Source organism: Aythya ferina (genome assembly GCF_964211825.1).
Source record: "Aythya ferina genome assembly, chromosome: 21".
Classification (NCBI taxonomy): Eukaryota; Metazoa; Chordata; class Aves; order Anseriformes; family Anatidae; genus Aythya; species Aythya ferina.
Genome location: NC_140319.1, coordinates 2,368,974 through 2,382,907, shown reverse-complemented (window position 1 = coordinate 2,382,907; position 13,934 = coordinate 2,368,974). Strand labels below are relative to the sequence as shown.

General features: G+C 44.7%; 1 protein-coding gene across 4 annotated transcripts in view; it reads left to right on the top strand.

Moving 5' to 3' along the window:
* TMCO4 (transmembrane and coiled-coil domains 4) overlaps positions 1-13,934 on the top strand; it is a 43,602-nt gene that overhangs the window by 24,784 nt on the left and 4,884 nt on the right. For all 4 annotated transcript variants that reach the window (XR_014685249.1, XM_084495159.1, XM_084495157.1 and 1 more), the window contains 2 exons: positions 909-1,026; positions 3,992-4,109. Coding sequence is in view for 3 of the 4 variants with exons in the window: in XM_084495159.1 (XP_084351285.1) it covers positions 909-1,026; positions 3,992-4,109 (236 nt within the window). In the remaining variant the exon portion in view is untranslated. The remainder of the gene's footprint in view (positions 1-908; positions 1,027-3,991; positions 4,110-13,934) is intronic.

Sequence of the window (13,934 nt, the reverse complement as noted above, 5' to 3'; positions counted from 1 at the left end):
AATTTAGAATAAGAATAAAATCGTTATGATCAGTTGATGTAAATTGCATCTTGGAGTTGAGTCAGTAGTGAGTGTGCATATGCAGCCCGCCTTCCCCCCTACGTAGCTCATTTAATTAATTAACTGTTCATCCTCACAGAAAGTCTAATTAATAAGGAGCTTTATAAAAGAAACTGTTCAATAAAGTCCAGGAAGGAGGGAATAAAGTCAAGTGAGGACAGCGAAGGTCAGCACTTTTACTGTTGACAGCTGTATACCAGAACTTAACTTCTGGTTTAAGATGGAAGTCCTCAAATACAGGAATTCTGTTCTCAGAATAAATCAAATCAAATCCAGAACGATCCTAATGGAGTTATACGGAAGCCAGAACCCAGATCCTAATCTGACCCTAGATCTACTCTTTTTGTGTCTTAAGAATGGCAGGGGCTGAGATGCTCCTCATCTGAGATGAGGACTGGCTGTGGGAAGAGTTTATTGTGCTTCGTTTGTAACACACTCTCATTGTACAGAATGTCAGTCCCTCTCACCAGTTTCAAAATGTGATAGTTCAGCTTTACACAAACCCAGATCAATAGGTTGGTGGAAGCAACTTTCCATATATTGCTGCTTGAACTACCTCTTTCTGGACAGAGGCCGGGCCACTTCTCCCTCTTGCCATCAGCCCACTTCCTTTCACTGTCTCAGGGTCTCTAATTTTCGCATTTACTGATTGCTACTGGAACTGCAGACACTTAATAATTATGTAAAGTGTTGCTTAAGATCTTCCTTTTCATTGTTTCTGTTTTTAAACCACAGAAATATGGTTTTTCTGTAGTGCACTTCTGAATACACCATTCCTTCACGTATGTGTAAAGTGTATTCTCTGATCCAGCTTCTAAATCTGACCTGTTCTGTTTTCACCTTGACAGACTCGCAGGGGATCATTGAAGATGTGGTCTTACTGGGAGCTCCAGTGGAAGGTGAAGCCAAGTACTGGAAAGCTCTCACAAAAGTGGTGTCGGGCAGGATCATAAATGGTTACTGCAGGTCAGTACGTGTGTAGTTCCCTGCTTCCTTACGCTAGTGTCACTTTGAAATGATTTTGTGCATTTATCCCTTGTAAACATTCTGTAAGCCAATGTTTGTTCAGCTGGTGAGTGCATTGGTTCAGTAGTGCCGGAGACAACAGTGCCAGTCTCTTCCCTCCAGAGGTTTCTCCATCAGATTAATTGGAGATGACAGTCTGCAAGAGACAGTTTGAGGCTGTTTTGTATCCAGCTTTCGACTTTGTGCTGCACAGCGATGCTGGTTATCAGTATGTAGGTCCTGTTCATGCTGTGGCAACATTGTGTTGTTGTGGCAGTTTGAAGCTGGGTCAGTGTTTGTGTGAATAATTTGACATGTTCTGCTGCCCCCTTAAATCTCACCTTTATGTAAGGGTCTACAAATGCAGCCTTTAAGTTCACTGACAGTTAAAAACAAAGAAAGTGAATTAAAATCTGTTAAAGCTTTGAGGTACGATTCATTAGGTGGTGCTCATGGAGAACTCATGTGAAAATTGCCATGCAAGGGAAGGAGCTTGAGCAAACTGGAGTTTTTATATCTAGACTCAGTTTCTCATCAAGATAGCCCACATGAACGAGATATTTTACCTACAAAGGAGGGACAGCTAGAATAGCCATTGCAAATTTACTACAGATGTGAAAGAATAGAAAGGTTACCTTGAAACTAAAAGTCAGCCTTTTAAAACTGTGCAGACCACTGCTCTGCAGAGCTGTGGGAGCTGCTGGCTGAAAAGAGGGAATTTCAGAGGCCAGAAGCAGCTGAAGCAATCATGCAAAAGCTATTAATTCAAGTGATAGTACCAAACCTAATGGCTGTATTGGAAGATAATTGTGACAAGGACCAAGGACATTGCTTACCAGCACAATTAGAAGAGGGAAATGAAAATGAAGGAATGAAGCAGGAAAGACCAAGAGCATGGGAAAATAAATTGAGAAATAACCAGGCAAGATTAGCAAAGAACGTGTAACTGTGAGTAAAGACAGCTTATAAAGCCACAAACCTAGAGATCAAGGACAGTTGCAAATGCTGTTGACATTTTCCATACACACATAGGTATGTCTTACATGTGTATAAGGTGAGAAATTACTGTTACTGTGCACCTGAAATAGTGTATTAACTTACAAGAAAGAATTAAAGGATTTAAAAGCATTCAAAAATAAAACAAAAAAAAAATCATTAATCCCATCTGAAATAATGAAACGTCTGAATAATGTGCTGAAACATCTGAGTAATGTTGCTTTTGTCCTTTTTGGCTCACAGGAGATCTTATGGGTGCTGGGTATGCACACCAGTTACAGTCTTTCTTCACGTGACACAGGGAAAAAGCAATTGCTGCCTCCTGTCTGTTAGTGACTGGGATTTAGGAATATCTGTTGCATATAACTGAGTTTGCCCTGGGGAATATTGCTCCTCCATGTGTTTCACAAATATCAATTTCAGTGCAAAAAGCTCCACCTCTCCATTTTCTAAACTATAAAAGAAATCTTCTTGTTATAGTTTCAAAGCCTGCACGTACTGTTGGAATAACACAGCGTGTGTATTTGTAGCTCTGCATGTGCAGCAGTTTGGTTAGTATCTTGGCTTTGGCTAGCCCCTGACTTGAATGTTGAACAAAAAAAAGCTGCAGAAAACACAGCTTGCTGCTCACAAATAGGAAAAAAAAAAAACAACAACAAAACAGGTGAGGAGACTGCCAGGAAAAATTCCATGTTAGTTCTCTGCTTTGCCATCAACTGTTGAATTTGAACATTACTCAGCACGAGGGGCAGCTGGAGGAGGTAACTGAGAGACAGAGTTTGTGTGAGGATGTTAGATACGAGAGATGGGTTATACAAACCTTTCTTGGTAAAGCCCCATCTCCACCTCCTTCTCCCATCTCTCGCTTATATAAATTTTGTCCTCGTTCTGTCACTTCAGGAGTAACTGTATTTAGGTCAGATGAATTACACTGAATAATCCTCCTGCAAGATCACATTTGGGCACAATTTGTTGAGCTTGAGTCCACTGTAGTTCGTCTCCTTCAGCTTTGAAATCTGGAAGTAGCTGGGGAGTGAAAGCCAGCTGTCAGGGCTGTCCCGCTCGATTTCACAGCAGGATTACAAATGCCTAGGGGAAAACCTTAACTAAAGTTGTAGTTAAGGATTCAGCGAGCTTTTCAAGGAACCCGTGCCTCAGTAGCAGTGGGGTAGTGGATCAAACAGTGACTCTGATGCAGTGTGGATGTGTCGCAGGGATTTTGCAGAGCTCTGTGCAACCTTCACTCACACCTTTTAGCACAGACCATTTGGGAGTGAACAAGAGCAGCCAGAAACAGTCTCTTGTGCTTGTGCATTTCGTCTGCTGCTGTCACAGAGTAAGCATACCACTCACATCCAGCTTAAATCTGCTCTGCAGACTGTAGTGGTGTTTAAGTGTCTGGGTTTTAGGCACAGGAGAACAGATTATGGATTTCCAAAGGATGCATCACCTTCCCTCCTCATGCCAGAGTCTACCCTGCAACTGTCCCAAAGATTTACAGCAATACTTCACAGTGGGAACAGACCCCTGCTCATTTTGTCATTGAAACTGTGTGTTTGTGCAGTACCTACAGATCAGGAGCACTCCGAGGGGCTTCATCGTTGACATTTCTGTCAGCAATATTGGCATCGTAGACCTCCTCACGTTCACAGCTCTCTGCGGGCTGGAGAATGTCTACCTATTCAAAAGATGAAACGTGAATGTATTAATGTCTCCAGGCTGATGCAGAAATAAATAGAAAGGTCAGATTCTTAAACCCACCGAATGTAATGAAATTACACCCATGGATCAGGACTAAATTAAGATTTACATTCTTATGTCCCAGGAATCTGTGTTCTCCCCTCTGTTCTCCCCATGCTCCAAGTGAGCACGTGCTGTGTCGGGTTTAGCACCAGTGTTTATTCATGCTCTTCTTTTGCTCTGCTCCTAGGGGGGACTGGCTGCTGGGCTTTGTGTACAGAACCTCCTCCGTCCAGCTCAATGTTGCCGGCCTCCAGCCAGTCGACTTAGATGACAGGAGGATGGTAAACATGGACCTCTCGTCTGTCGTAAGTACAACTTGCTTTAGTCTCAGTTTTTCCATCTGTCCTTCACTTGCAGCACTGTAACCAGCTAGAATTTGCCTTTGCTGTTAGATTCTCTTTTTTTTGTTCTAAGATATTTCACAGCGGAGATGGAAAAGATCATTATTCTCCCAAAAAAGTCCTTGCTGTCTTGCAAGCCTCGGGCTGGCAGGTAGGCAGGATCTGCAGCTGGGAAACGTGTAGCACAAACACATGACCTCAGAGCAGGTGAAACCTGCAGTCTTATCTGGGTGGTGCCTTCCGTGCCCTTCGAGTTCGTGCGGGGGCAGGTTCCTAGCCCTCGTACCTTGGTCCCCTGGGCCACACTGACACCGTGGTGCAGGAACCTGCCGGCAGGCACAGGGCTCTGCGGTGTCAGTGGCTGCTTTGCTAGGTTGCGGGGCTGCTGGGTTTTGGAGGGTAGGTTTTCAGGAAGCAGGAAGCGTTTCACCAGTTTCACCTGTAGACGTGATAGGCACCTGGCTTCCTCAAAGCTATCTGGTGTCATTAATGATTAGCAATATTCAACTCGATTATCGCAAGCAACCTAGTGAGCTCAGTGCCTCATCATTACTCATGAGTGAGCTCTTAGAGAGCACATCATGCAGAACCTGGCTTCTGTATTCATATTCACAAGAATCTTGGATGTGCAATCTTGTCTTTCCACATCTTAATGATTCAGTTTATTTTTCACTTTCTTGTGAACTGGCCTGGAAGACGCTCAGCAGAAAGCTTAGGGCACTTCCACGGTCATTCTTCCTGCTGTGACCCTTGCTGAATGTCCCCACAGGCTGCTGGGATTATCGATGTTGCTCTGGAGCCAAAGGCGCTTTGAAATGCTTTCAGATTTTTTGGAGCACCAGCCTGCTGAGCCTATAAATACCCAACTGTTACCAGCTCATTTCATTCATTATAACTGAGCTATGTACGGCCCTTGCCAGAAAACATGGGGCTTAATGCCATACCGATATAGACTTCACAGACCAAAATATAAACCTCCCAAAAGGAAGTGGGGGGGTAATAGGGAAGTAGAGGGTTTTTAAATGTGCTCCAGCACTGTGGCTGTTCCCGTATCTGCGTTTTACTGGGTTTTCTTGGTTAGCATTTCCACAGTCTCCCACAATCATCTTTTCACTGTCCCTGGAGTTGTCATGGCTTGCAAGCAGTGACATCTGTCGATGGCATTAAAAGAAAAATGGCAGAGGAATTCAAATGGTGATGGCAGAAGGGTGACGTTCCCTGTTAGGTTAGTCTATGTTACTCTCCTCTCTCTGAGTTCTCTTCAGAGACCCTCTTGCAGTTGACATTCTGCTTCCTGAACTTCAAACCCCCCTGAAGTCCTGCAGACCTGACCCTGCCTGGCTCGTAGCAGCCTCTCCATTTCTTCCCCAAAGGAGCAGTATTTACATCTGAGCTAAAGGAATCATGGTTGCAGAGCTGCTGTCTGCTTATCTTCTGCTGTTGTGCATCTGTGTTCGTGCTGCAGGATGCCAACAGACTGTTCTCATTTCAGAAAGAGCTGACACTTCCACTTGTTTAATCTTACTGCAAAGCGCCGGGAAAAGAAAAAAGCAATCTCTGCGGCGGGGAACACCTATATTAAGTAGTTGTCATTCTCTTGTTCCATTTTCCTGAGCATGGAGCTGTATGAAGAGAAACGCAGTGCGTTCTGATGAACGTTTTAAAAGTAAAAAGGGAGAGCAAGGAGGGGGAAGGGAATATTCAGGGGCACTACGTAAGAAGTGGCAAGAAAGCAAAAATGGATTTTACTGCAAATAGAGTGCAGCAGCATAATAGAAATATAGACAGATATTTTTGATAAAACAATTGCTCAATATGAGGCCCTTTACTGAAAAAAACTCTTTTCTGGTAAAGGAGACAAAACATCAGAACATCTGCAGTAATTCAGACCAATATCCATCAAGCCCAGTCTCCTGCCTGTCAGAGAACATCCTACCGCCTTTCCTACAAAATAGAGATAATGGGAGGGGGGATCATCATATATGCAGTGTAACGCATACACTTCTTTTCACGTGTAGATTAGATACCTGCCTTGCAGTAGACTTGTCATTCTGGTGCATGTTTCAGAGAAATGGAATGTAAGCTTCCCAGTAAAGCCTGTTTTTGACTTTTCCTAAATTCCAGAAAAAACATATGAGGTTTCCTTGAGTTTAGATGGCTTATTTGGAAAGTTCTGGAACCCAAAATGTGCATCTGATTCCATAGAAGGGTCCTGAAGTGATGCAGAGTGCTTGGTGTTGCTGGAGAAGTATTATCCTGTGAGTGCCTGCTGCTGTGGGGTAACCCAGCGGAACCATTGCTTTACCACGTCCCTCTAGGAGATTCTCACTGAGCTTTGGCTTGTTGAAGGGATTGCAGAGGGCTCTGCTGCATCCTGACATCACCAGAAAAATACAGCTGATTCTCAGCTTCAGTGGAAATTCAGCATCTAAAAAACCAGGGTTGCTTTTCAATTAAGCTCTCGCTGCTTTTGAAGAACAATCATGATGAGACTTAATTGCAGGCTTTTCACCACAATGGGCAGGCACCGGGATGAGCGGATCTGTCATTCCTTCACTTCTGTTTCTGTCACCAGCCCTCGCAGACCTTGGGACCCTGCAGAGGACCTGGGTGCGCCTTCAAAGAGGAGGTGCACAGCCACTCACCTGCTGGGGCCTCCAGCAAGGACATCTGCAGGGATGGAGCCTTTCAGGTCCCACTGAAACTCAGCCAGGGATTAGGAATAACAAGCAGGGCTAGGAATATAAAGCACAGATGATGCAAAAGTGCTGAGTGTGAAAATATAAAAATAGCTTCAGTACTTTCGACATCTTACAGTCCATCCATGGGGAAAAATGGACAGGACCCAGAGGGCTTGGTTCTCTTTGCTGTGGTAGTATCAGAGCCTTTGAACAAGTGGTGGGCTAAGAGACCTCAGCATAAACAGGAATTCACTTCCAAGGCATTTATTGCACATCTCTCTTGATTAGCATGTTTTTTATCTGACTGTCAGTAAAAAAAACAGAGAAAAAAAACGTCCTCCCACTCAGCAAATGCAGTTATGAAAGCCTTCCCGGTGGTTACAATGGGACTGATTTATTCAGTAGATTTATTTGACAGCACCTGTTACAAAGACCGAGGAAGTAATTGAGCTGTGGTGTATTAGATTGCTGCTTGTTCAAGTGGGATGCTGTGGGTTATGTTTTGCATTAACATTTGAATGTTGCAGAAATGCTCAGAGTCATCGCTTCAGGCGGAGCATTTTCACAGAGCCTCACAAGTCGAGTTTACGTTTCTCTGGACAATTTCACTGCAGCAGGGACTCGGGGTGAACCTGCAAGCTTGGGGGAAGGAGGAATGCAGGGCTGGAAAACTGGTAGAGAGCATGCTGGCAGCTCAGTTCTCCTGTTTGTAATTTTCATCCACACGTGGTCCAGATGGCAGCTGCCTACCTGATGCTGGTGCTCATAAATTCCTATAAAGGCAAGACAAAAACACCACCTGAGAGTAAACCCCTCCAGAAACACGTGGCAAGCCAGCTCTGGGTTCTGTACAACTCACAGACACGAGTACTTTTTTTTTTTAATCTCTTGAGCATTGCTGTAACGATGCATAGCAGCAAAACATGCTGCTGTATTTCATGGCCATGTTCTCCTGAAGCATCTCAGCACAGTGAAAGAAGAGCAGAGCTCATTTTTAGAATAATCAGGATCATACCCCAGCACACTTTTGCTTCTTAAATATGAGCTACCTCAAAAGCCTGTTCTTTTCTTTGCTGCTGTAACTGAACACTGGAGTAGCTCTCTTTATGACAACGACTAAAGAAAAAAAAAACAAAACACAAGAATAACTGATCTTTCTTTCCCAAAGCACTCTCAGAAGAGAAGCTGAGTATTCCTATTATGAGGGAATGCAAACTGACTCCAAACAGTCTGGTCTTCAACCAGCCAGGTACATACATAGCAGAAGCAGATGAGAAGTCTGACTTTTGTGAAATCCATCTGATTTGGCACATCTGTAATTTAGGCTTTTCCCTGCAAACAATACTTTAAACTGGTTTTTATTTCTAGTATTCCTAGTATTTGAAACAAAGAATTAATTGTGGTTACAAAATGTGGGTTAGTTAAGAATCCTGGGAAGTTCAAAATGCAACAGGCTGCCTCTGTCTCACTATCCCGCTGTTCCACTTGTTTCAAATGAGCAGTGCCACCTCCCCTGGGGACAGGAATGAACAGGATCAGAAGAGCAACAGCGAGGAGCAGAATTCAGCTTTAGGCAGTGGCCCGAAGGAGGCTGGAGAGGGTTCTCGAACATCTGCATGCAGAAAAGCAGACAAATCCAGTCCTCTTCAGTGATGAGGGGAACTGATTTCCCCTGACAAAAATCCATAGTATCATTTAATGTCCAACTGATTTCTTTCCTGCTTCAGGAGAGAAGTGGTGGGCTCTGAGCAGAGAAGGGAGAACGTGAGCACGTTCTGCAAGGACTTGTGCAAAGGAAAGCCATTTTGTTTATGAAGCACCTCCAGTACGTCCAGCTGTTTCGTGTAGAAAAGTTCTCTTCTTGTGTCTGAAGTTTCCTCCAAGTATCAATTAAAAGGTAAATTGTAAAGAGGTGGGAGGAAGAAAGAAACAGAACAGAAATCAGAATTTGAAAGGAGGCCTTAGCGCCTCCCAAGGAACCAGCTCGCCTCCCAAGGAACCAGCTCGGGTTTTCTTTTCCACCTGTTCAGTGTCCCAGAGATGCAAATGCTTCTTTTCTTCTCATCCCCTTGTCAGCTGGCAGCAGGGGCAGTGCTGTGGTCATTCACTGCTGATGTACTTCTTTGGTGGCCAAGGTTGATGATGATGTCTTCCCTGAGGGCATTTCCTTCCCTTTCCTTTGTGGAAACAAATCTACTGGTTTGCGAGGCTATAAGGGGTGTATTCCTGTATTTTTTGGCTGGGAAGGAAAAGCTTCATCCTCTTCATACGTCCATGCAACCCTGGAGTTGTCGGTGGCTTAGTTTTCTGTGATCCTTCTTGCTGTTGTTCCCATTTGGGAGCTCTGATAACCACGCATTAAATACATATTAAATCCATTTTTCTCTTTGGGATTCAAGCAGAGTGTGCTGGCAATGTCAATACGTTAGAACGGAGGAAAGAACTGAATAACCTTTCTCCAAAACGAGTGCAAATGGACCCATTAATAACTTGCAGTTTGTTTTCCCTTGGTGACAGACAAAAATTCAAAGGCTGGTGTCGCTCCTTGCTTCAGCACAGATGCATTGCTTGATCTTGATATACTCCTTGGAAGGCAGGGGATGTTTAGCTGCTTCTAAAAGGCAAGCAGAACCATTCTATAGCAGTCCTTCAGCCTTTATTTCATAAATCTGGTGCCAAAATTCGCATACGCACTGCCGTGGAGAAGCAGCGTGGTGCCTTAACAACATGGCCTCGCTGCAGATTTATAGGAGGAATTTTCTCATTTCCTCCATTGTGCCTGGAACACGTGGGTATCATTTTGCAGAGGGTTTCTACAATATCTGAGTGAGTGAGTGCAGTGTTTGGTCTCTGACTACTACTTGCCATCTTTTAGATTTTTCTCTTACACTTTACACATTAGAGCACCTTGAGTTTGAAAATAGGACTGTTCCCATACAGCCAGACGGTGCAGGCTCCATTCCTGACGGGTTTGCAGTTAACAGGTTTCTAAGGTGCAGACTTTGCCAGCAGCCATCCCAATCACACAGCCGTTACGTGAGCAGAGCCGCCAGCAGAAGCAGTGGGAGTGTTCCCGAAGTATTGTTAATAATGCTTGATTCTGCAGGAGTTGCTATATAAAACACACACAGGTGAACTGAGGAGAGAATTTATCTTTCTATTTCATGTCTTGTGTTGGAACACGAATGACAATTCGATATCATTTTTGTCTTCAGTTTTGAGCTTCATTTCTAACCTCTTCAGCTAACATGGGAAGAAAATTCTGTATCAACAGCCAATTATGAGTGTTAATCAAGGAGAAGGCTGACTTGGCTGACACAGTGTGTACGCGAGGTTTTCTGCTGTAGCAGCACAGTTTCAGCAGTTGTGTTGGAGATCTTGCAATTACAGCAGCACGTATGATTGATATTCATAATCTAGCTGAAATACCGTGAAGCTTACCACTGCCTGCTGCCCCAGGGACGTTAGGGTCATGACAGATCTTAAACTTGCAGCATATCCAGGTGCGATGGGTTTGTAGGAGACTGAGGTGCTCAGGAGAGAGCTTGCACTATTTCAGCTGGTGAAATCTCCTAAATGGCCAAGACTTCTCGCCTAGATGTAATATCACCATCGATTTGTAAAGGAGATTAAGGTATGAATGAGCTGAGAACAGGACATTGTCTTGAAATATGGCAAAAGTTCCCTTAGTTAACCCTAAGTGTTAAAAAGCGTCACAAAGGCGAGTTGCTGCCTGTGGCTGCACACCCTTTGGAGCAGTTTCCTCGCCCACCGATGCCTGTTCTAGCGGGGTTACCATCCGTGGTGTTTGTGACCCAGTTTTGTCTAAACAGTCAGGTAGCCTGCTTGGTGGTTGACTTTTTGGGTCTGAGGTTTGTAGGGGATGGTCTCGGTGCTGCAGGCACTTAAGTAGGGAAGAAGAGGACCTGGGGAAGCCACTCGGAGAATGCTTAAGTCTGCCCTGCATCCCAGGGCTCAGCTGGTAAAAACCGATCTTGTTTCATGGAGCTGAGCTGCAAATATGTTTTGAAAGCTGCAAAGATGGAAAGGTTTTGGTTGCCAGATCTTGTGTATTCTTGGAGCAAGGAGGGGAGAGGATGGGTGAGCAGACCCTGTCAGTGCTCCAGAGGAGGAGTCTTCCCCTGCTGCAGGCAGATGCTGTTTTGTCATTGCATTATGGAGACCGAATCTCATCTCAGTGTCTTCATTTGCAGAAGCTGGACCCTTCTAAACATTCTTCATAATCCTGACTTGATCAATGCAGCAGATATTTTGGATCACCACTGGGCTGCTGTAGTTTCCAATGTCAGATATCTGGGTCCCCCAAACACTCCAGTTTGATACATCGAGCTAGTCTTTATTTCTGGGCATCCTTTTTCCTTTGAGGTCTAAGATATTCTGATCAAATTATTTCCTTGCTGTAATTATATGCACAGTATATTCCAGGCCTCTTAAGACATTCCTTACACCATCTAATTTAAATAATTTCTACTTGACTTAGCACAGAGAGATAAGTATTTGACTATGCCACCCTAAAAGTAAGTGGCATGTTTTGCAACTTCGATACGGCTGGAAGGACTGGGAACGTTCACACACAAACCAAAGAAAAAAGAGCTGATTCCACTTCTGGCAGTTGTCAGTGAGAGCACCAGCAAAAAGATATAATCCACAGCAAATCCAAAAGAAATAATCCACAGCAACACTTGAAAAATGTATGCAAGCAGCCATTACCTTTGGCTCGATGGCTTGGTGTGGAGTGCACTGCCTGTCAGCAGGACATTTGTGGAGGTACCTTTCCCTTGAACCTCTTTCAAGAGCTATCTTATTAATTCTCCACTTACAGAGCTCCCTCTAATGTCCAGTCAGTCCTGTCTGATGTACAGCTTTTCCCTGCTCAACCTGGTGGGGCTTCAGACATCTAAAACTTATTTCCCCCATTTTGCTCCTCCATTTTCTCGTTGTATTCTGGTTCTCCTCTCCCTGCAGTCCTCTTGGAATTGGCAGAGGTGAATTGAGAATAAAGCTGCCTGAGTTTTCTGCCGTGCACGACTCCAAGCAAAAAAAGTGGTGTTTACTCAGAACGGTCAACACAGGCACATTCCCACAGAGCATTTCAAAGCTTGAAGGAAAAAGTCACTGGTAAAAGTTATTTCATTGCCGTGGAATTGGCCTCAGCTCTGTCTGAGGGTAACGTCCCAGCTGACTGCGTGAAGAAATTACTGTCTTGCTCGAGAAATGTCACTGTAATTAAAGAACTTTTCCCAGGCAGGTCAATGTGTTCAATTCACAAGAGTTGTGATTGTGCAAAGGGATGATTTAGAAGGAAAGCCTGTTAGCTGCGGCTGAATCATGTTCCGATCTTTATTCCATCAGCTATTCAGAGCAGAAATAGAAACATGAATGGGGAATAACGTAAATGACATTGGCAGTCTTTACAAAATAAATTGAGCTCCATAAAGATTTCCTCAAATGTAATTAGCTTCTCCTCTGCTGGAAACCAGAATTGCTAAAGCTGGTTATACCTCTAAGTGGGAAGGAGGAATTGTCACGGATGCCCAGGCCACATTTTCTAATTATCCATTTAAATTCTAGTTTCTCAGCTACTGGACTTGTTCATGTCCTCACTTCAGGAAATCATTGCTTCCAAAGAACGAAAACAGGGGAATTTTACGTCTGTTTTAACTTAGCTCAGTCCCAGCCTCTTCTGTGGTTTGTTTCGTGTTCTGCTGGTGCTCATAGTGGAAATCTGCTCTCCCACCGGCTTTTGTGTGCGTGCCCAAGTCCAGCCCCGTTCCTCTGGCTGAGCAGTGTTAGGTCGTTGCCGTAAGCTTTCAGAAAAAGCTGTGAAAAAAGGATAGGAAATTTTCTGCAAGACTGAAAGTCCTCTGGCAGGCAAGGCACACTCAGCACTCTGAATTAAGGCTCACGCTGACACGTGGGGAGAAACTCTGACCAGGGACACCTGCCGCTTTGGCAAAGGTGACTGCATTTTGATTGATAACCTGGCATGGCTTGGGAGTCCTGCAATCAGGCAGCCTTTGCCGCTGTTGTTTTGTGAACAACAAATTCCCTGCCGCTGTCTGATGTGGAGAGCAAAGCAAACAGCTGACCTGACAGCAAACGTTGCTGAGCTGGCTCCGTCGCGATGTGCTGCTCAGAGGTAGGTTGCATTTTATTACGTGCACACAGACTGGTGGGAAGAAAGGGCTGCTGAAAAGTGAGCTGTGGTTATTGTCTGTGCCTCGGGAACTGCAGCTTGCTCTGCTAACTCTTCTCACTCCGTGCAAAGTCATGTTTTATATTAAAACAGGTAGTATCTAGCTGAAAGCAGTCCTGTAAATGTGATGCCATTCATGGGCATCTCTTACTGCTGAGATGAGGAAGCTCTGGAGAGAAAAGTTAACTTGGGGATATTTTTTTCCAGCATTATAAGGTTGCTTTTTGAGTGTAGCAGGCTCAAAGCAAGTCAAAGAACTGCAATTCTCAGCCATGTTAATGACCTGCACTGCTGTGCAGAGTACCTGTGAACCCTCTGCTCGTGCTGCATTCCTCACTTGTTCCTCTGCAATTCTCCTTGAATCCTTTGGGTGTTTGTCAAGGAGAGCAGGAGGGAGGCAGAGTCCAGCTGCCCTGTCCTTTATCTCTCTCTGCAGGCAGCAGAAAGGCCAGGGGGCTTTCAGCTGAGCTCTTGCAAATCACACAGCCTGCAGAGCAAGCAGCTTTTACAGTCCCCTGTGCTGGACTTCAGAGCAGGTCCACGCTCTTTGCCTTGGTTGCTTGCTGTCAGTGAAGAAGCTGTTTCTTACGTTGGCCAAACAGGATCTTAAAACAGGTGGCTCTGCAATGAGCAAAGACTTCTACCTACCGGTCCCTCTCCACGGGGAACTGCTCCCACTAACAGAGACAGCAGCATCCGAGCTCACTCCTTGCCGTGATGCAGAGACCACCAGCGGGCTGCTTTCAGGCCCGGGGTTTGTTTTCAGTGCCCATAAATCGAACCGTGCTTTTGTGCCACTAACCAGAGGCAGTTGCTGCAACGAACAAGATGAGTTCCACGTGAGTTTTGTAGAGACAGATGATGGTGCTCGAGGACATTTGGGACACTTCT